This window comes from Mustela nivalis, assembly GCF_964662115.1.
Source record: "Mustela nivalis genome assembly, chromosome: 14".
Lineage (NCBI taxonomy): Eukaryota > Metazoa > Chordata > Mammalia > Carnivora > Mustelidae > Mustela > Mustela nivalis.
In genome coordinates, this window is record NC_139033.1 from 78,930,211 (window position 1) to 78,955,894 (window position 25,684).

A 25,684-nucleotide genomic window follows, 5' to 3' on the forward strand; every position below is an offset into this window, starting at 1 on the left:
AGACAGTATTATGTTGAACGAAATATGTCAATCAGAGAAAGACAATGATCATATCTCACTCATATGTGGAATTTAAGAAACAAAACAGAGGAGCATAGGGGAAGCGAGGGAAAAAATAAAACAAGACGAAATCAGAGAGGGAGACAACCATAAGAGATTCTTAATTATAGGAAACAAACAGGGTTGCGGGAGGGGAGGGGGTTGGAGGGATGGAGTATCCAGGTGATGAACCTGTGATATAATGAGAGTGGGCGTTATATAAGATAGATGAATCACTGAACTCTACCTCTGAAACTAATAATACACTATATGTTAACAAAAAAAATTCATAGCAGAAACTTGAAGTTCAAAAATCAAAATATTCTAGATGCAGAAATTATGTATTTCAAACAGAAAAGGGTTTCAAAATTTAACTAATATTCACTGAAGAGGAGAAATAAGTGTTCTACCTCAAAATGCTGACTTTACAAAAGTGCTATAATATTACTTTTTAATGTTTTTCTAAAGAAAAATCTAAACATTTATTAATTATAATTGTTTATAATTAATTATTTTAAGACTTCTATGAAGGAATATTACAACTAACCCTTGCAGAAGTAAATTTCCAGTTTCTTCTGTCCCGAATCTGATTGATCTGATCATAGTATTTATACATGCATTAGTGTGAGGTTTTCAAATAAATATCTGTGAATCATATAAAAGGCCTGCATTTCTCAATTCAAATACTATTGACTCTAGATTTTCCTAATTATACATAGCAAATAAAAGATAAAATATTCTCAAAGCACTTGCCACCCTCTCTTAATATCTTCTCATTCTGTTCTTCTCTGATATATGAATCTGTCTTTTGAAATACGACTGACTACTGCATAAGAAAGGGATGCTCTTATTTCTTGGAAGATGAAGTATGGATCATTTCCAAGCTCTATGTGCCACAATGAGGAGAGAAATCAAGCATAACAGGAATTAAGAAGTTTATGGAAAAGATGTTTTTTAAAGGTACAATTTATATTTAAAAACCCAAATCTCAAGAGATTTGGCAAAAGACAATGATTGGACATGAACAGAGACTGATACACAAGAACAGCATTTTCAGACTTGATGGGAAAAAAATGCGAAGTCTGTCAAGCAATAGGGAAATAAAACACAATTTAGCCATATATCAGGATACCCTATTTAATGACACGGGAAGATGTTCGCATCGCACACAATGTTAAGTGAAGAGAACAGAATACCATGCATACAGTTCTCATCTCGGTTTCATACCGCACAAGTAGATTCACAGTGGATGGGTAACATTTCTTCTTTAAGCACTGACACATTTCCCCAATTTCTATAGTGGGATTCTGCTCACAATTAATTACATGGAGGGGAAACGTTATAAAAATATTTAGGAAAACTTCTCAAGTTCATTCTGCCAACCTCATCCTAGTCAAACTCCCTAAAGTGAAACTGTATAGTAAGAACCAATGTAGATCTGCAGAAATCAACCCAAATCCCTTACTTTCCAGTAAGATACAAGATCAGTTTGGATGCAGAATTGTAGAAGACTCTCACAGAATGAACAATCATTTTCTGTAACAGCTCAATTCTGATTATCGTGAAACACCATTTATAAGGTTAAAATAAAAAATAAAATAAAATAAGATATGCTTGCATCATAAATTTGATATTTAATTATTTAAAAAAATTTATTTGAACGTGACAGAGATAGAGAGAGACAGAGCATGCCAGTGTGCAAATGAGGGAAGGGGCAGAGGGACAGAATATCCAAGCAGACTCCCATGCTGAGCTCCGAGCCCGACATGGGGTTCCATCCTAGAAGCCATGAGATCGGGACCAAGAGTTGGTCACTTAACCGACTGAGCACCCAGGCACCTCTGATACTTAATTATTCTCTAGTGGGTTTCCTATTATTTAGCATCTAGTTTATTTAAAATGGAACAGAAGAATATGTATGTGACAAAGCTTGCAATGAACGTTTCAAGCAATGAGGGTGGCCCCTTGACATTTACAGGGACTGCCAGTCTCTCCCTCAGATGGCCTCACTAATGCCTTCTGATTGGTTGCTGGTAATGGTGTTGCAGCATGAACATGCACGACATTCTGGAGTCATTCTTCTGCAAGCATTTGCGGGCGGGCCTTATGCCCTGTTCATCTCTGCACCCCAGGAGATGATACGATTATTTAATACAAGTAAAGGTTAAAAAACTATTGGAAAAGTGAAAGAACTATAAGTTAAATATCATCCACATTGTATAAGAACATTATGCCTAGCTTGTTCTTTTCTCTATTCTTCCATCCAAGTACTAACCAGGCCAGAACCTGCTTAGCGTCCAAGAACATACGAGATCTGGCGTGTTCAGGTTGGTATGGCAGTAAACTCCTTTCTCTATTCTGTGGGTACTTTCACTGAAGCAGACAATCTTTCAGCCTAATCACTCTGTACTGTAAATCACGAAGCTTATTTTTCTCATGGTAATATATTTATTTTGCCTCGTGGTTTTTTTTGAAATCTTTCCTTTTACTCCCATTGTTTCCTCTCAAGTTAACCAAATTTTTAAAATCCAGTCTTAAGCTAGCATCCCATAATACCACTTCCTTATTTTCCCACAGTGGTTCTTACTTTTTGAGGCTTTGTACTCTTTAGGAAACCAAGGAAAGCTAGGGACCCTCTCTCCAGAAAAATGCGCATACATATATTTTGTGAAATAAGCATACATTTTTTATGTTTCTGGGGACTCACAGATTCTCATCAGGTCCATTCGAGGACTCTCAGGATAAGAACTCTTGCCGCACATGGCTTCTTTGTTTTAGATCACTAATATACAAATGCTTTTATGGATTTGTCACTTAGCATGCTTTAAACGTTATTTTTTGGAGATAATGCTTGCTGCCATAAAAATTAGACAGGGATAAACTGATAAAACTGTTACTCACTCAGTAGATTTGTAACTAGAACATACATTAAATTACTTCAGGGCCCATGGAATCACTTCTACAACAATGAACAGGACAGATGTGGGCCCTGCTGGCAAGAAGGTCCAGGTAGAAGAAGGGCTGAGAGTTTAACAAAAGGATACCAACATGACATTACTCGACATTACAGAGCTCGAGGCTGGAAGCAGGGACAGCGGTCAAAGCTGATGTGATAAACTAGACAAGAGAAGATGACAGACTGGTTTAGGATAGTGTTGGGCTAAGAAAGGGGGAAAACTAACATGATCCAGAATCAGAAACATCAACAGGGATGGCTGTTAGATAGGAGTCAGAGATGATGCGGAGGTTCTGCCTTGAGCACACTAAGATGGGGAAACAGGACAAGATGGTTTGGGAGACAACAGATGGGTACCCTGTCCTGCTGTAGGCCCTAGCTCACAGTCAGATGGATGAATGGGTGTGAGCTCAGCAAGATCGGTGCACAGATGAGAGCTTTATTAGCCAGAACAAAAACTATGGAAAAGGGTATAGCTGCTCAGAGAGAGGTGAGCCCAGAATAGAAATCTGAAGGACCAAGCAGAGTCTAAAAGGGCAGGAAAGAGATCAGTGGAGAAAACAAGGAGTGTGGTTCCTCCACTGTTCAGATGTCACTATCATCTATTTTCCTAAAGGAAGTTTCTCTGAATTCTTTGGGCATCTTCAATCTTACAAATAGGGGGAGAACTGTATAAACAAAAATGTTTACAAACATTTTATAATATGTTCTTTCTATAAATCAAAATCAGTATGTGTTTATAGTACACATTAAAAACATTAAATAAATATAAAGGAAGTTTGGGAATAAGTTAGGTGGCATCAGATAACAATCGATGCTTTCACCACATAATACTGTATCTTTAAAACCATAATTAAGACAACAGAAACGTGAAGTAAAACTATTATATCATATTTCTAAAACATAATAGCTTTGTATACATATTAAAATTTAGGAGGTATTTTGACCACAATCCTATTTCTTACACAGAAGCCATAATTAAAGTACAGAGGAATTTTTATCTCCCTTCTGCCAATCAAGAAATCAACACTCAGAGAGGGAAAGGGGATCTCCCAAAACCACAGTCTAGAGAATGGCAGAGCAATTCCTACTAGGCCATGACACTCTCATGTAGTTCAATATCATATGGGAAAAGAATTTTCTACTCTCTTGGGTTTCAAGTATAAGCTTTGAGTAAGTGTGTGTGTGTGAGAAAAGAACAAACACTGCTCTTAAACACTGCAGCATTAAGCCACAACTTTTCACTGGGCTAGCTGGAGAGAGACACTGCTCCAAGTGGCCAAGGCTAGACCAGCAGTGCAGTAAGCATCAGACTCACCTAATCTGCTGCGTCTTATCTCCTCTGGTGAGACGGGCCGCAGCTTTCTTTCTGCTTTGATTTCTTCTAAGATTCTTTCATGGAGGCTCCGTGGCCGTGGTGGAGTGGGTTTCAGTTTTCTGGCTGAGACCTTAGGGGGGAAAAAATTCATGGCTATAGACTTCAGTAGTTGTCCTTAAATAATTCTTACCGAAGTCCATTCCTATAGTACAGTACTATGAAACTGTATTTCATTGATTGCAACACTGTTTGATAAAAGACTAAGCAACAGGGAGAGTACTGGATCTCACAGTAATTTAGTCATATGCGCTCAACCAATTGTAAGGAGTCAGTTTCGCTGAAGTTATAATTATGTTCACAATAGGCTACCAGGATAGGCAATCAACTGGAATGTAACCTATATTTATTACTATTACTGTTTTTAAAAGTAACATTTTTGAGTAAATCATCACAACCCTCTTAGATTGCTATTATTCTCTTCTTTCTATAGTTGAAGAAATAAAGGCTCAGAGAGGCTGATTAATTTACTCAGGGACATGTGGCTACTAAACTGCACCATAAGTCAGGTTGTTTTGAGTTAAAACATTCTAAGACAGCCTTGTATTGAATAATTTCAAGTATTTTTTCTGTAACTGAAGAATATAACTTACAGTTAGACTTCATCATTCTGAGAATAAAAGATCAGTGTAGAAACTACCTTGAGAGCTGAGTTCTAGAAACCATGTCCTAGAGGAGAGCACATTGCTACAAGACCTCCAACCAAGGGGAACACTCAGATCACATACCGGATTTAAAGGGGGTCTTGATCTGATGAAGTCCAGGATGATTTCATGAGCACTTTTTTTTAACCGAGGGGGAATATCACCATTGACCTGAAAGGAGACAAAAAGTGCAAGATTCATATGACTATAGGATTATCATTATAAGTTTCTGGATACAGATGTTACCTACTGGAAGTGTACTTTGGCTCTACCAAAGATGTGTTCTGAATCAATAAAATGGAGAATAAATAGCTGAGTGATTCAGAGCAAAAACAACCATGTAGAGCTGAAGAAAATACAAGTTCATAAAGTGAATCATTAGTTCTACCACTTGGGGGAAATATATATTAGATGCATCCTTTCCTACAAAAAGTTTCTAAAATTATGAATATAAATGGAATAAATAATATTATGCTTATTATTTTATAACTTTAAAGCCTTTTACTTCTTACTTTCAACCTTGTACAAAACCTAGGAAGGACTGGTGACACGAGTCACATATTATAGATAAAACTCAGGCTCATGTCAAGGAGGGTATCTGCCTCATTCACAAAATTAGTAAGTTCAAGAGTTTTGGTAGAGCCCTCATCTGTCTCTGACTCCTGCTGTAATGTACTCTCTTTTTATAGCAATGTGCTAGAAATTTTTAAAAGCAATTTAAGAAAACCTTAGAAATCCACAAAAATTGACAATCTAAACTCACATTTTACCACCCCAGAAGGCACAGTTGTGACCATTTTGTCCCATTTACTTCCCAGTCTTAATATGAAAAAATAGAACCTGCTAGGTATTTTCTGTCTTGATCCTCCATGAAAGAGGGATGAAAAAAATGTTAACAAGTTAATAAATTTTTAAAAATGACAAATACCCAATACTTCTTAAAATAAAAAAATTAGCATATTATTTTTATTAATGCACTGCCTGAAAAATCTCCTTTCCCCTTCTACTTTGGAGACCTACTCTTTGATTACTCCATCATATTCTAATAACTTTATATTAATTTTGTTGGAGAGAAGAAAAAGATAGTTTGTTATTCCTCTTGCATTGACAGTTGACTTTTTTAATTTTGATAAGTTAGAAATGTTTATGCTTCACAACTTATATTGGAAATGTCATTTAAATTTTAGAATTATTGTAAAATTCAGTAAAGTCTTTTTCAAGTTTTTCTTAAAGATTTATTTATCTATTTGAGAGAGAGAGAGAGTAAGAGCATGGTGGGTGGGGGCAGAGAGAGAAGCAGACCCCCTAACTGAGCAAGGAGCCTCAAGCAGAGCTTGATCCTAGAACCCTGAGATCATGACCTCAGCTGAAGGCAGTCACTTAACCAAACGAGCCACCCAGGCACTCCTCAGGTATTTTTGTAAGACTTTAAGATTTCAGGGTGTGGGTGGTTTTTTTGTGTACTCATCAACCTTAAATACTACTTTAATTGCTCACAAGTCATTAATCAGTTGATTATTCCTCACTGCAGCTCTGAGTTTTGATTTTTTGTCCATGTTGCTATTTTGTGTCTGCTGACAAATAACATTAAATATATATTCTTAAAAAGGGTCTGAACTGTCACTCCCAAGCACAGTCTGCTCCCCAAATGTGACCCCTGCTATCTGAGTTCAGTGTGTGCGCCAACGCTTCGGTGACTTACATCACTCTCTTCTTCCCTGGGCCACACCTCCCACTCCTGAATGAAGCCAGGATGGCCCATGGAAAGATTTAGGAGGAAAACCTGCTTGAATTGCTAGTACTTGGCTTAAGGAGGGTATGTCTGCTAGCAGCCGACCTGGAGGCCTAACGTGACACGACAACAACCCCCTACCTATGGATTTGGTAGTACATAAGATTTTTTACAAAATCATTGTATGGAACAACTCTTGAACAGGATAATATATATCTTTCTAGCCATTTTTCACATGATTTTACGTCAATGTTTACTTTCCATCACAATAGCAGTGTTTAGGGAATTGGTTTAAATAAGGCTAGGGTTGTAAATCCTGTTCCCCAAACAAGCACGTAAGTTCAGTTTCCACACTGGCCAGAAACTGTCCTGGATCCCAATGTGCGTCAGTGCTCATGAGGTAGATGGCAGAACAGTGTGGATGTGAGTCAGTGAAAGTCCTTACCAGGAGGAAAATGTAACTTTGTGCTAATACCATTGTGCTGCTGACTCAATGAAATTATTTTCCTATAAATACACAACACATACTGAAACAAGCTCTGAGTTGCAATGATAAATGATTCTTGCGTGAACATAAATAGTGGAGCCACAAGTAAATAAGACATTTATACAACTTGATCTCATATCTGAGCCACAATGCCTTAACTTCTAAATAAAAGATGTTGCTTCTACATCTTCATTTTTAAAAAGGTGAGTTATTTGAAGCTATTTGATGGGATTAAGGTATTTTACTCAGACATTTTGAAAAAAGCCAACTGAAATGTTTTACACTTCTATAACTTAATATTCTAAATAATATCCAGTATGGCTAAGCCACCAATTTCCAACATCAGCACAACTGTACCCAAAACAGAGGATAACTATGGTATGGTTATGGAGTTTAAACCTGAGGACTATAAAATATCTCAGCATATTACTTCAGGTACGGATAGACCATCTTTGAAAAGTCTCTGTGTCTACTCTTTATAAAAATATTTGTTTTTAAAGAAATTAGAAAGTAGCATTATATTGGTAAGAATAAAAAAAAAATTTTTAACACCCAGTTTTTGAAGATCAAATGAGTAGCTGAATTTGCATTCTCATTTATCAAGTACATTTATATAATAAAGGAATTAATAAGAATTTTAGCTTTTTTGATTGAAATCTTGCAAACTTCCCCGTATGAACTTGCTCACACTGGAACCTCCATCTGCCCAGCCCCTTGCACAGGGGCTTAGTATACATTTACTTAAGTGAACTGCATGGATTTAGCCAGAGAAAGACATGAAAGAAAAACAACAGTGGCTACCACGAAGCAGAAACATCTATCCATTTGTCTTCATTTCCTACCCACAAGCTCTAAGTTCAAAAATGTATTATTTATATCTAAGTAGATTAAATGGCAAGCAGATGCATCGCTGGTAATTATTACAAAGAACCCATTTATAAATTGTGTTTATAATCATCTGTCATTCTGAAGCTCACAGAACCCTCAACAAACAAAAAGCTTAAATAGCTTGAGCCTTGAAAAAACTTTTTTCTTCTATTTTTGTCTTAAGTAAAGCAGAACCACTAATGATGACATAAGATCACAACTAAAACTGTACAAAGCTGATCTACAGTTTATGGATTAATACTGGGCCCCAATCAGATTTCTTTTTTCCCTCACCCTATTGAGGCTGAACTGACAAAGAAATGTAATGCATATTTAAAGTGTATGGCATGATTTTTTTTTAAAAAGATTTTATTTATTTATTTGACAGAGAGAGATCACAAGCAGGCAGAGAGGCAGGCAGAAAGAGAGGAGGAAGCAGGCTCCCTGTTGAGCAGAGAGCCTGATTTGGGGCTCGATCCCAGGACCCTGGGATCATGACCTGAGCCAAAGACAGTGGCTTAACCCACTGAGCCACCCAGGCGTCCCAGTGTATGGCATGATTATTTGATATGTGTATATGCATTGTGAAATGCTTGCCTCAACCAAGCTAATTAATTAACACATCCAACACCTCACACAACTACTGTTCTTTTTTTTTTTATTTTTTTTTTGGTGGGGACACTTAAGATATATGCTCTTAGCATATTTTTTTTCACTTTTTTTTTTTAAGATTTTATTTATTTATTTGACAGAGAGAGAGATCACAAGTAGGCAGAGAGGCAGGCAGAGAGAGAGAGAGGAGGAAGCAGACTCCCTGCCGAGCAGAGAGCCCAATGCGGGACTCGATCTCAGGACCCTGAGATCATGACCCAAGCCGAAGGCAGCGGCTTAACCCACTGAGCCACCCAGGCGCCCCTTTTTTTCACTTTTTAAAAAAAATTTCTTTTCAGCGTAACAGTATTCATTGTTTATGCACCACACCCAGTGCTCCATGCAATACATGCCCTCTCTAATACCCATCACCTGGCTCCTCCAACCTCCCACCCCCACCCCGGCCCTTCAAAACCCTCAGGTTGTTTTTCAGAGCATATTTCAAGTACACAATATAGTGTTATTAACTACAGTCACCATGCTGTATCCCTAGAACTTATTCATCTTATAACTGAAAAATGTCACCTTTGACCAACATTTAACCAGTATCTCTCCAGTTCCCCCATCCCTGAGCCCCTGGAAACCTACTGTCCTACTCTTAGCTTCCGTGAGTTTGCCTTCCTAAAGTTCACCATACAAGTGAGGTCTTACAGTATTTCTCTTTGTGTGCCCAGCTTGATGTCCTTCAGGTTCATCCATGTTGTTAAATGGCAGGACCTTCTTCCGTTTTAAGACTGAATACTATTCCACTGTAGATGCATACACATTTTCTTTATCCATTCATCTGTTGACATTTAACCTGTTTCCGTAACTTGGCTGTTGTGAATAATGCCGTGACCCACATGGGAGTGCAGATATATCTTTGAGATCCTGCTTTAATTTCCTTGAGATGAAGACTATGTCTAATATTTTAGCCTCTCCTCTTTCCACGTTTCAGAAGTTATAGTACTAAAGTAGAAAACATACTCTATATCCAGTCTCCACCTCATTTGGGCTATTTTTTATAATCAGGCTATTCAGCAGTGTTTCTCTATGCTCTGAGCTTCTTAGAAAACTCAGTAAAAACCTTTTCACTCTTTTCTTAAAATTTTTTTTTAAGATTTTATTTATTTATTTGTCATAGAGAGAGAAGCGAGAGCAAGCACAGGCAGACAGAATGGCAGGCAGAGGCAGAGGGAGAAGCAGGCTCCCTGCCAAGCAAGGAGTCCCTTGTGGGACTCAATCCCACAACGCTGGGATCATGACCTGAGCCGAAGGCAGCCGCTTAACCAACTGAGCCACCCAGGCATCCCTCTTTTCTTAAAATTTTATAGAAAACTGGTTGTCTCAACTATAAGAGACTCTTAATCTCACAAAACAAACTGAGGGTTGCTGGAGGGAGGGGGTTAGGGAGAGGAAGGTCAGGTTATGGACATTGGGGAGGGTATGTGCTATGGTGAGTGCTGTGATGTGTGTAAGCCTGACGATTCACAGACCTGTACCCCTGGGGCTAATAATACATTATATGTTAATAAAAAATAAAAAATTAAATTAAAAAAATGTCCAAAAAAACCCATAAAGGGCATTAAAAAAAAAAAAAGAAGAAAACAGGCTGTCTCACTTTTTAAAACCAATACCTGTATTACATGTATACTACACATATATATGTACATGTAAAATGCCCCAAATGCTATTGAGTTGATGGCAGAACTGAGATTCAAACAGTTACTGTATTTCCAGAGTCACTGCTCTTAAGCATCATATACATTGTCTAAAACATATTTAAAAAGATGTTTGATCTTACTCATAAAGAAATGGAAATTAAATGAGATTGGACCTGTAAAACTGGTAGATAAAAGTTTGAGAGTGTAACACAGTATGAGTGAAGAATACAGAAAAGACATTCCTACACACTTATAAAAGGAATGGTTTTTTTGAATTAAAAAAAATATACGAATGGAATCCTATGTAGGGCTTTTTGTGGGTTTGGCTTTTATTGCTCATCATTCTGTCTCAGAGATTTAATTAGACTGTCACATGAAGGAGAAATTAATTTCCTTGCTCTTACTCTATTTACTTGTTCATAATTTACTTATTTCACCATTGGTGGATACTGGTTAGCTCCACATTATGGTACTGCAAAAATGCTAGTTAGTATATTCCTGTATAACTCTTCTGGCACACAATATACACACCTGTCCTATTTAAAGAAATCTCTGCCTACCATAAGGTCATAAAGGTGTTCTCTGTGTTACCTTTTTGAAGTTCAATTGGTTTACAGTTGGAAGGTCACTGAAAGGATGTGACTACTGGTTGGACCTGGGCAACTGGAGGCTCCTTACCCCCATACCCTGTTATGCATTCCATAACTTTTCCTGTACTAAGAGTTACTACTATGGGCCATACTTTTCTGTTTTTGTTTTTGTTTGTGTCTATAATGTTATGCTATAAACTACTTCTTAAAAGAATATATTGTAAGAACTCTGGATTTTGATCTCTACTTGCAGGGGCTCGCTATTATTGTTTATTTGCTTAGTGACTTGTTTACACTAATTCTGTTAAGTCTACTTCCCCTGCCACATGTACATTCTAATATTTCTGCTCAGTATTTTTTTTTTCTTTTTCAAAATTCTTGTTTTTATTTTTAAGCTGGGCTTCCTAGGAGTTGTCGCCGGGTCAGCAAAGTACTTAGCGATCAGCCAATGATAGGTCAGAAGTAGGACATAAATACAGTGATGCCAGTAAGGCTCCCTTCCTCTGTCACAGGAGTTAAACATCTGCCCAAATTTTACTTTCTGCATTCACAAGACCTCTCTATTTGGCCAGCGACTAACAGCTCACCTCTTCAGTCTCTCTCAAGAGGGCCCAGCACGAGCACAATCTTTGAGATGCCCAGGAATAAGTGGGATCTTACTCAACTTTGGCTGTCTTATTTTCTAGGTTACTTTCCTTTTCTTCAATTTCTGAATGGTCTCAGACACTACTGAGGCCACAGTTTAGCCTCCTTACTTCTCCCAACAGTCACCAAGCTCTACTGCTTTTGACAATGGCTCTGGGTGTGGACTGATTGTTCCAAATAAAGCCACGTTCTATCCTAGTCAGCTGGGCAGAACTTCTAAGACATGGAGGTGGCACCAAATGGGGTGGCATGGGAGCCATCTGCCTAAAATGCCAGACTCCTGCTTATTCTTTCTTATATTTCAACATTTCAAGTAAATGAAAGGATTCTTGCCATTAAGCAAAGAAGCACCGACTCCTCAAGTGACATTTTTCACGAGACAGCATCTATCTCTAAGTATCATGAAATGGTGCTACTCATCAACACCATAATCCAAAAACTATTTAGCCTTTTGTCAAAAGAAACCACCATCCAAAGATGAAACTACATGGTTAAAATCTGAATCTTCCTCTATACACATGTGAAAAAGAGTAGCCTGATAATGTGTACATAACTGTGGAACTCAAACATTAAGTGTGATACACAGAAAGGAATATATTGTAGTATTGAAATCTATTTCTTTTAGAGAGCAGATGTAAATTTGGGGAGTAAATGTGCTTACTAAAGTATAATGTATACATGGTAAAGTGCAGAAATCTTACTTATATGAAAATGAACATAACCTACTGAACTACCATCTAGTTCAAAATATAGAATACTAGCAGCTCTCTGGTGCCTTCTCCAAGTTGCTACCCCACCCCCACCTGTGATAAACACTATTCTGACTTTGATCACCACAGATAAGCTTTGCTAGCTTTGAACCTGGCCCAAGTCACTCATTTACATTTACCTGCTCTGTACATAAAAAAATCTGAGTTTGCTGTTACAACCCAGGCTGAAGCCTGGGAAAACCAAAATACATTCATAATATACTAGGGAGATGTCAAAGAGAGTCACATGCAGTATTCTCAAATTCTTATAAAATACTCACAACTAAGAAACTTATTTCATTAGACTTGAGAGTGTTGGTCAATAGGATAAAAAATCGTTCCTTATATTTACAGTTAAGTCACATTTTTGCTATTCAACTTTTGTCCCAAATCCTTAAGGATAAAAATTATTTTTAGTATCCATGATAATAACATAAAAACATATAGTTTAAAATATTAAATCATGGGGTGCCTGGGTGGCTCAGTGGGTTAAAGCCTCTGCTTTCAGCTCAGGTCATGATCCCAGAGTCCTGGGATCAAGCCCCGCATCGGGCTCTCTGTTGGGCGGGGAGCTTGCTTCCTCCTCCCTCTCTCTCTGCCTCTCTGCCTACTTGTAATCTCTGTCAAGTAAATAAATAAAATCTTTAAAAAAATATTAAATCATGCTAAAAATTATTTTTGTTGCCACCCACTACAGCCTCCCCTTTAGCAATGTTTTGGAAATTGAAAACATTAAAAAAAGCTTTATTTATTTATTTGAGAGAGAGAGAGAAAGAGAGCATGCACATGGGTGGGAGAGGAGTGTGGAATGCATCCAACTTTTCGTTTTGGCTCAGGTCAGGATCCTCAGGATCATGGGATCAGGCCCTGTGTTGGTCTCCATGCTCAGCATGGAGTCTGATTGTCCCTTCCTGTCTCCCACCCAAAAAAGAATTAACCACAATCCTTCCCAAATTATTCCAAAAATTAGAAAAGGAGGTAACACTTTCTAATTTTTTCTATGAGGCCAACATTACCCTTATATCAAGCCAGACAGGATATTATAATACCATGGATTAAATCCATTTTGGATACAGATGCAAAACTCCTAACTCGTAGTAAGCTGACTTTAGCATTATATTAAAAGTATTGTACATCATGACCAAGTTGGATTTATCCCATAAATGCAAGGATGAAAATATACACCATCTTAATGGTAATATAGCACATTAATGGAAAGAACCCACATGACTGTCTTAACTGATGGCAGAAAAAGGATTTGACAAAATTCTCACACCCTCCCTATGATAAAAACACTCAAGAAAGTTGGAATAGAAAGAAACCTCCTCAGCATAAGTCATTTGTGAAAATCCATAGCTAATATTATACTCATTGATGAAAAACTGAACACTTTCTCCCTAACAGCAAAAAGAAGACATGAATGCCTGCTTTTTCCATTCAACACTGATATTTCTAGGCAGGATAATTAAAAGGCACCTAGATAGCAGGGGGAAAAAGGCACCTACATTGGAAAGGAAGAAGTAAAAGTATCTCTCTTCACAGATGACATGATCACATATACAAAAAAAAAAAAAAAAAAAAAAAAAAAATCCTAAAAAATCCAACAAGAAAACTATTAGTGCTAATAAACTCACCAAAGTTGCAGGTTATAGGAGCAACATACATTAATCAGTTGTATATGTATATATGTGTACATATAATATGTATATGTATGTATAATATATATATACATTAGAAATGAATGATCTTTAAAAAATGAAGAGAACAAACCTATTCCTAGTAACATCAAAAAGAATAAAATACTTAAGAATAAATTTAACCAATGAAGTGTAAGACTTGTATACTTAAAACCATAAAACACTCCTGAAAGAAATAAAAGAAGACATAAATGAATGGAAATACATTCTATGTTTATGGATTAGAAGACTTTTCATTAAGATGACATATAACCTAAAGTGATCTAGAGATCCAATACAATTTCTATCAAATTCTTAATGGCATTTTTTGCAGAAATTGAAAAATCTACTCTAAAACTGACATGGAATCTCAAGAACCCTAAATTACCAAAATGATCTTGAAAAAGAAAAAGTCGGCAGACTTACTTTTACATTTCAAAGCTTATCACAAAGCTACAATAATTAGCTATAATATATGTATTATATTATAATAACCCCACAAGGTGGGATGGCCATAGGATAATCACAATAGATCAATGAAATAGAATGTGGGAGAAGTAAACTCCTGAATTCAACAGATTTATCACAATAGTCCCAAGACCATTAAATGGGGGTAAGAATAGTTTCTTCAGCAAATGATGTTGGAACAAACAGGTATCAAAATGCAAAAGAATTATGTTTGACCTTTACCTCACACCATATACAAAAATTAACTTAAAATAGATTAAAGAGCTAAATGTATAAAAGTCTCAGAAGAAAACTTTGGGGTAGATTTGGTAATGTATTTTTAGATACAACCTCAAAAGCCTGAGCAATGGGAGAGAAAGAATAGATAAATTTGGACTTAAGCAAAATTAAAACCTTAATGCTTCAAAGCACACTATTAAGAGAGTTAAAAGACAACCTACGGAATGGTAGAAAATATTTGCAAATCTTATGTCTGTCAAGAGTCTAATATCCAGAGTATACAAAGAATTTTTATAATTCAACAATACAAACAATACAATTTAAAAATGGGCTCGGGGTGCCTGTAGCTCAGTGGGTTAAAGCCTCTGCCTTCGGCTCAGGTCATGATCCCAGGGTCCTGGGACGGAACCCTGCATTGGGCTCTCTGCTCAGTGGGGAGTCTGCTTCCCTTCCTCTCTCTCTGCCTGCCTCTCTGCCTACTTGTGATCTCTGTCTTTCAAATAAATAAATAAAATCTTTTAAAAAAATGGGCTCAGGGGGCGCCTGGGTGGCTCAGTGGGTTAAGCCGCTGCCTTCGGCTCAGGTCATGATCTCAGGGTCCTGGGATCGAGTCCCGCATGGGGCTCTCTGCTCAGCAGGGAGCCTGCTTCCTCCCCTCTCTCTCTCTGCCTGCCTTTCTGCCTACTTGTGATCTCTCTCTGTCAAATAAATAAATAAAATCTTTAAAAAAAAAAATGGGCTCAGGATCTGAACTGACTTTTCTCCACAAAGATATACAAATGGCCCACAAGCACATGAAAACACATATAACATCATTAGTCATTATGGAAATGCAAATCAAAACCACAATGAGATTTCACCTCATACTCACTACAGTAGGTATAATTAAAAACAAAAATGGACAATAACAACTGTTGGCAAGAATACGGAGAAACTGAAACTCATACACTGCAGGTGGGAGCATAAAATGGTGCAAGTGGTGTGGAAAGCAGTTTGTTGGTTCCACAATAAGTTAAACTTAGAATTGTTACATGATCCAACCATTCCACTCTTAGGTATCTACCCCAAATAATTTAAAACAAGTATTCAAACAAAAACACATACATGATTGTTCACAGCAGCACTATTCACAATTGTGAAAAGGTGGAAAGAACCCAAATACTCATCATGTGATGAATGGAAAAACAGATATGGTATAGGCACATAATAAAATGTTATTCCACTATAAGAATAGTACTCCTACACACTATAATATGGATGAACCTAGAAAACATTATGCTAAATGAAAGAAGCCAGACACAAAAGGTTACATACTATATGCTTCCATTTATATAAAATATCCAGAATAGGTAGAGCCATTGAGACAGAAAGTAGAATAGTAGTTGCCAGGGACTCAGGCGATGGAAGATTAGGAGTGATTGCTTCATGGCTACAGGATTTCTTTTGAGGGTGATGAAATTATTTTGGAACTACACAGAGACAGAGGTTGCACAACACTGTTGCCACTGAACTATAAATACACTTTAAAATAGGTAATTTAATATGAATTTTATCTTAAAATGAATGAGAATGAAAGAAAGAATAACTATTTATGTTTATAAATGCCTTCCAACTTGGATGCACAGTTCTTTGCCACTGTGTCTATGTATAATCACAATTATTTTCCAAATACATGATCTTAAGTCTCACCTAATATATAACAGCTGAGACCTGTTAAATCAGCATCTATAAGAGGAATCCATCCCATATAATTCTTTTTAAAAAAGATTTATATATTTGAGAGAGAGAGAGAGAGTGAGAGAAAGAGAGAGAATGAGTGGGGGGAGGGGTAGAGAGAGAGGGAAAAACCAACTCCCCACTGAGCAGGGAGCCCAAGGTGGGGCTCAATGCTAGGACCTTGGGATCATGACCTGAGCTGAAGGCAGATACCAACAGACTGAGCTACTCAGAAGCCCCTATCCCATTAATTCTTAGTATCAGATAAGTTTAACTACTTTTTAGCACAATTATTTTTTCTGATAAAAAAAAATGATTTAGCTATATGTGGTGACAGGTAGAAGACTTTAGTTAGAAATGTTAATAATCTATTAAGCAGAAGCAACATTTACTTATTTTATTTTTATTCAAATATTTTATTTATTTATTTGACAGAGAGAGAGAAAGAGAGAGAGAGATCACAAGTAGGCAAAGAGGCAGGGTCAGGTGCTGAGCAGAGAGCCCAATGCGGGGCTTGATCCTAGGACCTTGAGATCATGACCTGAGCTAAAGGCAGAGGCTTAACCCACTGAGCCACCCAAGCGTCCCAACATTTACTTATTTTAATCAATAGTATGAATTTCTAAATAATTTCTTCAGGATAAGGAAGAAAATCACCTGTGATTGTTAAGTGTTCCCACTCAGGATAAAGTTCAGATGGGAAGACATTTTTTAAAAAAGACAGCGTATTGGCAACAGAAATTATCTTGCACTGTTAGTAAAAGTATAAATTGGAAACAAACAAACAAACAAACAAACAAAGTATAAATTGGTACAGTTCTTCTGGAGAAGAGTTTGGCAACATGTATTAAAATTTAAAATGTGCATAATTCTTGATCTATTCATCTCACCCAAAGATATTGAAACCAAGGAGATGAGATGTCTGTATGAGGATCAGAAAACTAATTAAAACAATAAAAACTGGACACAATCCTAAATGTCTATTAAAAGAGTCTTGGGTAAATAATTCACAGTGCACTAGGAAATACTGTGAAGTCATTTAAAAAAGAAATCATCGACATTCATTCTTCACAGGAATTACAGAGTGAAAAGGGCTTTAATTATGGAAAACTTCGGTTGCTTTCTTGTGTCAGATCCCATTACTTTCTGGACTTTGAACATTGTATTTTGGCATACAGCCTCTTACACTTAGCTTATTACGCTGTTGTTAATGCTTGCCTAAATCACCAGTGGCTGCCGCCATACTGTGAACTTCCTGAGAATAAGGACTGAGGGTCCTTTTTCCAGGGTCTAAAATAGTGCCTGGCACACAAGAAGTGCTCAATAAATATTTGTTAAATTAGGGGCATCCAGGTGGCTCAGTCGTTTAAGCATGTGCCTTTGGCTTGGGTCATGATCTCAGGGTCCTGGGATCCAGGCCTGAATGAAGCTCACCGCTCAGTGGGAAGTCTGCTACTCCCTCTCCCTCTGCCCCTCCCCACTGCCAGTGCGCGCGCTCTCGGACAAATAAAATCTTTAAAAAATAGTGCTAAATTAAAATAAAATTAAAAATACAAAAAAAAGGGAGCAGGCACCTAGGACTCCAAGAGGGCATCAGTTGTACAGTGAAGGAGAAAAAGCTCATGGATGTGAAACTAGGAGAGCTGCCCAGATGAATACTGATGATTTCACCCCTAAGGGCACTGCTGGATCATCTCAAAGAGGTTACTACTGGTATTACAAGTATGTCAATGTGAAGAAAGGGGGCTTCACTAGGATTTCTATGGTGCTGGCAGGTTATGTGCTTTTCAAGGACTTTCGACTTTCCTTGTTACAAGGAACTCAGGCTATGCAAGTACCACTGAAGAGGGCCCAGTGTGGAGGCACATGTGGCAGTCCTGACCAAGACCTTTGCCTGGAACCCCTGAATCCTTTCATATCCTAATTCAGAATTAACATCCAATAAACAATGACTGGCACTTGGAAAAAAAAAAGAAATACCAAAAAAAAAAAAAAATGGTGTATGCTTTAAAATGCTTAAATGCACTTGTAATCAAAGAAATATAGATTTTAAAAATGAAGGAGAATTTTTTCTCAAATTTGTCAATCCCAAAAGATACCCACTTTGGTCAAGAATAGGAAGAAATAGAAAAAATGATTATGTTGTAAATAGTAATCATCACAATATAACTAAAGGGCAATTTGGTCACATGGGTGTAGCACACAGCACAGATTCACAGGTCAGACAGAATGAAAATGAAAACAGGATTTGCCTTATAACTAGTTGTCTGAACTTGGGAAGTTATGCAGCACCTCTAAACTTCAGTTTCTTCATTTGTAAAAGGAAATCAGATTTACTGAGAAGTAAATCAACAAAATACTTACCTGCAATGCTTAGCTTCAAAAGTGGACCTTATTAAAATTAACAAAGAGCTCCAAGAGCTACTTAAATCTATTTTATTTTTTAAGTTTATTTATTTATTTAAGTAATCTCTATAACCAACTGGGACTCAAAACCCTGACCCCAAGATCAAGAGTCACATGCTCTTCAGACTGAGCCTGCCAGGCACCCCTACTTAAATCTATTTTAAAACTAGTGATATGTTTTGTAAGAATCTTCCACATAAAATAACTAATTAAATTTTCTCAAAAAATGTGGCTATAATTCATTAGTTCATTTTACAACTATTTTTTGGGCACAGTATTCAGCATCTGGCTGTGTGTCAGGCACATGGTCTCATCACAGGGGATGTAACAGTGAAAGAACTAAGTCCCTATAATGATAAGAGAGATAAGAGAGCGAATCTGAAAATACATGGCAACATGAACTACTTGAAACATGTGGGTAGAGAGGCAGAGAAGACTTTATAAGGGGACATTTTAGCAGAGACCTGGGAAGTAATAAGGCAAGTTAGTAGATGTGTAGGAAGAGAGTTCCAGGAAAAGGGGCAGCAAAGGGGCAGTTGTAGGAGCATGTAGCAGCAACAGAGACCAGCATGGCGAAGGAGGGGAAATTAACCAGGAAGGGTGGTAGGAGGTGAGTTCTCAAGCGTAACCTGTATCAGACCCTGTGGGGTTTTGTAGGCCAAGGTAGGGATGTGGGGTTTGTTCCCAGTGTGATGGAGAACACTGGAAGGTTCTGAGCAGAACAATGACATCATCAAATTTTTACCTGAAGAGGTTTACTTTGGCTATTTTGGGGGAAAACTGAGTAAAAGGGGCAAAAGCGAAAGCAGGAAGGCCACTTAAACTGTGTATTAGTGTGAGTGAGAGATGGTGGCTTGGAATGGAGAGGATCTGAAGTGGTGGTGGTAAGAAGCAGTCACATTCTAGGTGTATTTCAGACATAGTGCTGTCAGGATTCCACTTCTAAGAACCTAACTTAAAGATTTCACTGTTGCTATTCAAGAAGATTTAAATACAAGGATTCACAAAATAAGCTGCTTACAACTTGATGCAAGTTGATTGGTTTAATAAACTCTGGTATAGCCACAAAACTATAAAAGAGGTAGTTATTTAGAAATGAAGATTTTCAACATATAATGACATGGAAAAATATTCATATGTTAAGTGAAAATAACTGGTTACAAAACAAAGTGTTCAATATTAATCCATTTTGTCTGAATAAAATGTATAGAAAAAAGACTGGGGGTGCCTGAGTAGTAGCTCAGATCATGATTATGGGGTCATGAGATTGAGCCCGTGTCGGGCTCTGTACTTTGCTAGAGAGTCTCTCTCCCTCTGACCCTCCCTCTGCTCATCTGCCCTCTCTTTCCCTAAAATAAATAAATCAATCTAAAAAAAAAAAAAAAAAAAGACTGAAGGTTATATACCAGCTTGTTAACAAAATATCTCTCTGGGTTGTGAAATTACCCATTTGTCACTTTCCTTCTTTGAGCTTACTGTATGTTTCAAATTTTCTGTAATGACAATGTATTACTTCCAAGGGAAGAAAGAATTTTTAAAATGTAACACTGAGAAGAACATGTTCAACCAATAAAATTACTGAAGGAAAACCATTTCAGTCTATTAATAGTTTTTGTTGTTGTTACTTACCATCACTTTTCGCAAAGTGTATCTTTTGGATCGAATATCGTCCATTAGCATCTCATAAGGGGTGAGCTGATATTCAATGGGCAAAGGGTTGTACTGTCGCTCTTGGACCTTCTTAAGTTTTACTCCATTCCGCAAATCCCTCATCACCTGAACCCAGAACCGAGCCTAAAAGAATCAAGGGTGGAGAGATGTCCATGAATAAATTTGCTAGTTTCCTCTAAATAGCTACAGTCCAGAGAAAAAAATGAAAGAAAAAATGAAGAGCTTGATTTGCAAAACACTGAGTACACCAAACAAAACAGCTTTTGAAAATAAGGTTTAAGGATGTTAAAAGGTGGGTAGAAAGCCAGTCGAGAATCACAAGCTCTAAGTGCTGAGTCACCTGAGTGTAAACCCTAACTCATCCACTGCGCAAGGCTGCATTAATAGCCTCAGTTACGTGATTCTACTCACTGAAGAGGAGTATATGTCCCATACCCTAATACTGGGTTTGGCTACGTGATTTGCTTGGCCCCTGAAACAGTAGTTGATATGATGTGACCAAAGGCTGCAAAAGCAAATGCACAATGGGCTTGTCACTTGTGCTTCTATTATTGCCATGAGAGCCTCATGCCTGGACTGGTATGCTGCCCAGGAGAAGGATGAGTAGAGCTACCACGATGCATCTGTACTCGTGAGCTCAGTAAATATACTGCTTTGTGTGACTATGATTCTGTAGTGGTTGGTTATGTGGCAGGATTCCTATGGCCACCCCTAATTGATACAACCACCTAGTAGCTACTTGATATCCAGCAAGTTCCTTCACCTTTCTAAAGCCTGGATTCTCCATCAATAAAAGAAAGTGGTACTTCATAACTTACTGAGAAGGTCAGAGCTGATACACAGAGTTCTGTACATGGAAAATGCTCAAAAATGATCATTTTTATGTTATCACTATCTTTGCACAGATCACTTAATATTCATTTTCTTAACAAATGACAGTGATCGCCTTTTTGGCCTCTCAAGAAAATGAGATACATATGAAGTTCTTAAAATAATATAAGACACATTAAATATGTATATTATTATTATTATTCTACACTAATACTTTAATTTTCCAGCCTGTAAGCTAAGGTGTCCTAGTCTCTTCTTCTGTCAAAGGTAAATCATTATGATATTTAGCTGAAACACTGTAGCTTGTGAAAATTAATAAGTGGTTCAAATAGCTACTTAAATATATTTATTAAAAACCAAGGGCTAGAGGTATCTGGCTGGTTCAGTTGGAAGAGTTTGGGACTTTTGATCTCAGGGCTGTGAGTTTGAGTCCCACGTAAGGTTACAGAGATTACTTAAATAAATAAAACTTTTTTAAGAAGTGAGGTATTTCTTAAGAATTAACTACATAAAATAATTGTGGATTAAATTTTTCAAAAATGTCTTCATTTTTCTTCAAAATGTCTTCAAAAACAATTTACGATTTAAAAACGGGTATGCCATTTCTTATTCCACAAAGGATTTGATGCACTTAGTATTGCAGTATATCCATTAGAATACCTTCGAAAATATCTCTATTTTAAACAGATTCTTAGATTCTGCCATTAAAGTTACTCTCATACAATATTCCTAAAATATTTGACTTTTCTTTTGAAAATGCTCTAGTCCCCAATTCTCTTATACTGATTCCTTTAAGATCCAGTTCAAATATCATCTCATCTTTTAAAATTCTGCCTCTTTTCTTGAGCTGCCCGGGCTTTAGGAAAACCTGACATATGTGAAACATTGAATTTGCAAAGCAGATAAATTACAGGATAATTATTCACATTTGACAATTTTGCAATAATTATGAAAGGATTCAAACAGACCTTTTATATAGCCAGTCCTTTATATATTATCATATAGCAAAAATTTTCAGAAATTTAATCCAGAAATTAAAGTCACAGTTAGCATTAAGGTAGTACACAACTGTCATTGTATGTACTCCCAGAGATTTTATTTACCTCATATTCCTCAAGTAAGATCCCAAGATGTTTAGATCCTGCCATCCTAATTCTCCCTCATTCTATTCCTCATTCTTTACTTATTTCTTTCTACTATTTCTAAATAATTCACTTTAATGGTCTTACAAGAAACAGACTGGTGATCTAGGCAAATGAAATCTCTCTGCAGTTAGTGTATCTCTTGTCAGTGATCCTACTAGTTTTTAAAAGAGTCTGCCTTAAGGCAATAAATTTTTAGTTCAAGTTTATAATAACTGTTTGCTAAATTCTGACCACCTGGAGTTCTTCATCTGGCTTCCATGTATAAGAAAACAAATTTAAAAATGTATTAGCTAAGATGAAATACAGCTGGAAAAAGACTACCAGAGTATTCTATACAAAGGAAACTTGACAATCAATATTATTCTAAAATTACAAGACTTGTTTAAGATTTTATTTATTTATTTGTCAGACAGAGATCACAAGTAGGCAGAGAGGCAGACAGAGAGAGAGGGGGAAGCAGGCTCCCTGCTGAGCAGGCTCCCTGCTGGGCTCGATCCTAGGACCCTGGGATCATGACCTGAGCCAAAGGCACAGGCTTTAACCCACTGAGCCACCCAGGCACCCCCAGGCTATTTGTTTTTTAACCTTACTCTTAAATGTTTCAGATTAATATCATTCCAAATATCTCAGTAAAGATATCATTAATAAATTAAGAATATTTACATTCATATATCAACACATGTAGGTCTATATAACAGAAGGGACTACTAGTAGTAACAAAAACACTAAACTATTGATACAGGCAACAACATGGATAAAATCCCAAAAGAATTATGCTGAATGGAAGAAGCCAAGTAAAAAACAATACATACTATATTACATTTATATGAAATTTTAGAAAATGCAAACTAATCTACAGTGAGAGAAAGCAGATCACTGATTGCCTAGGAACTGGGGAGACGGGAAGCAGGAAGTAGGATTACAAAGGAGTATAAGGAAACTTTGGGGGTGATAGGTGATGGGTGAGCTCATTATTTTGATTATGGTGATGGTATATATGGGTATGTATGTGTGTATGTACATATCAAAACTTATCAAATTGTGCCTTTTAAATATGTGCAACTTATTGCATGCTGATTATACTTTAATAAAGCTGTTAGAAAAGAATAAAACAATTAAAATCTAATACGTCAAAAGCAACTTGTTCATTTCCTCAAATCTGCTTCTATGCCTGGTTCCTCATTTAATGATGTCATTATTAAACCACTGTTTATCCTTAACCTGAAAAGTCAGAATCCTGAACTGTGGCTTCCCACTGACACCTGAACATACCTCAGTCTAATTTCATGACCCTGACTCTCTCGTCCTCAGTGCTGTCGTGCCCACCCAACTCTAAGTGATATATGAGGGCAGGGAGTCTTGGTTTCACCAGGATCTAGAATCATGCCAGTAAAACAGCAGCTATTCAAAGTGTGCCACATAAATATACTGCAATCATCTGTTCTGAAGGTCTGTCTTCTGCTTTATGAGGGCAGAGAGCCAGTAACTATTCATCAGATAAATGAATGTACTACCCTATAGTTTCACATCTTATTCTGAAACAGAGCTTAAACTCTAACTTATAAGAGTACGCTTAAGTGTTAATAATATTAGAAAGGTCAACATTTTCAAACACCTAAGTTCTTAGAAGACATTGGGGCTGCTTTAATAAAACCAATTAGTTTTGTAAAATGGGGGATATACAGTTCCTCAAACATAAGACTAGATATCCAAATTCATACAGTATCAATTCATATTACAGCCCTTAATAACAAGCATTTTATTTTATTTTTAAAAAATTTTATTTATTTGAGAGTGAGAGAGGGAGAACGAGCAGGGCGACTGGCAGAGGGAGAAGCAGGCTCCCCAGTGAGCAGGGAGCCCGAAGTGGGGGTTGATCCCAGGACCCAAGCTGAAGGCAGACGCTCAAGTGACTGAGCCACCTAGGCACCCCAATAACAAGCACTTTAAAAAACATTACTCTATGGGGTGCCTGGGTGGCTGAGTTGGTTAAGTGTCCAGCTCTTTGTTTCGGCTCAGGTCAGGATCCCAGGGTCCTGAGACCCAGCGCAGTGTTGGGCTTCCTGCTGAGTGGGGAGTCTGCTTTCCTACTCTGTCCCTCTGCCCCTCCCCCACCACTCGTGCACTCTCCCTCTCCAAAATAAATAAATAAATCTTTAAAAAACAAAACAAAACCCCTCAAAACACATTACACTATGTCTTCAACACTAAGCAGAACAGAGAATATCCGAATACTTACCCAGTCAGCGTTTTTCAGCTCTTCCAGGTCTGTGCTGGATTCATCACTTTTTTCCATTTCTTGAATCTTCTTAAGATTCTACCAATTAAAATAAAAACATTTAGGGGTAAAAATTTCATTAAGCTAGCTTCCCAAATTAAAATTTCTAACAGATACCATCAAAGTATATTAAAGCAGATAGTACAGAATCTACTTCTCTGTAGATTTCAGTCAATAGTAGACTGGAATAAATACAATATTACAGAGGGATGAACTTAGATTATTCATTCAAATTTCCTTCTAGGCCTTGTAGCTAACTTTGTCACCACATTAACTTGCACCCCTAAATGGTAATGACACAGCCCTCTCCCTCAACCTCCATATTCAACCCACCATTAAATCTCAAAGATATCACTCCCTCCATATAACCTAAGCCCTCTTCTTTTTATCTCCCCTGAAGATCCCTTAATTTAAATGTTACCTAATTTTTGCCTCATTTCTATTCTTTTTTATTAATTTCTTTTCAGCGTAACAGAATTCATTGTTTATGCACCACACCCAGTGCTCCATGCAATATGTACCCTCCATAATACCCACCACCTGGCTCCCCCAACCTCCCACCCCCTGCCCCTTCAAAACTCTCAGATTGTCTTTCAGAGTCCATAGTGTCTCATGGTTCATCTCCTCTTCCAATTTCCTCAACTCCTTTCTCCTCTCCATCTCCCTATGTCCTTCATGTTATTTGTTATGCTCCACAAATAAGTGAAGCCATATGATCATTGACTCTCTCTGCTTGACTTATTTCACTCAGCATAATCTCTTCCAGTCCTGTCCATGTTGCTACAAAAGTTGGGTATTCATCCTTTCTGATGGAGGCATAATACTCCATAGTGTACATGGACCACATCTTATCAATTCATCCTCATCCGTTGAAGGGCATCTTGGCTCTTTCCATG

General features: G+C 37.2%; 1 protein-coding gene across 4 annotated transcripts in view; it reads right to left on the bottom strand.

The window, feature by feature from the left end:
* SPIRE1 (spire type actin nucleation factor 1) overlaps nt 1–25,684 on the bottom strand; it is a 188,822-nt gene that overhangs the window by 41,302 nt on the left and 121,836 nt on the right. For all 4 annotated transcript variants that reach the window (XM_082697378.1, XM_082697379.1, XM_082697380.1 and 1 more), the window contains exons 5-8: nt 24,750–24,827; nt 20,493–20,657; nt 5,099–5,185; nt 4,314–4,443 (exon numbers count right to left, since the gene is read on the bottom strand). In XM_082697378.1, the coding sequence (XP_082553504.1) occupies nt 4,314–4,443; nt 5,099–5,185; nt 20,493–20,657; nt 24,750–24,827 (460 nt within the window). The remainder of the gene's footprint in view (nt 1–4,313; nt 4,444–5,098; nt 5,186–20,492; nt 20,658–24,749; nt 24,828–25,684) is intronic.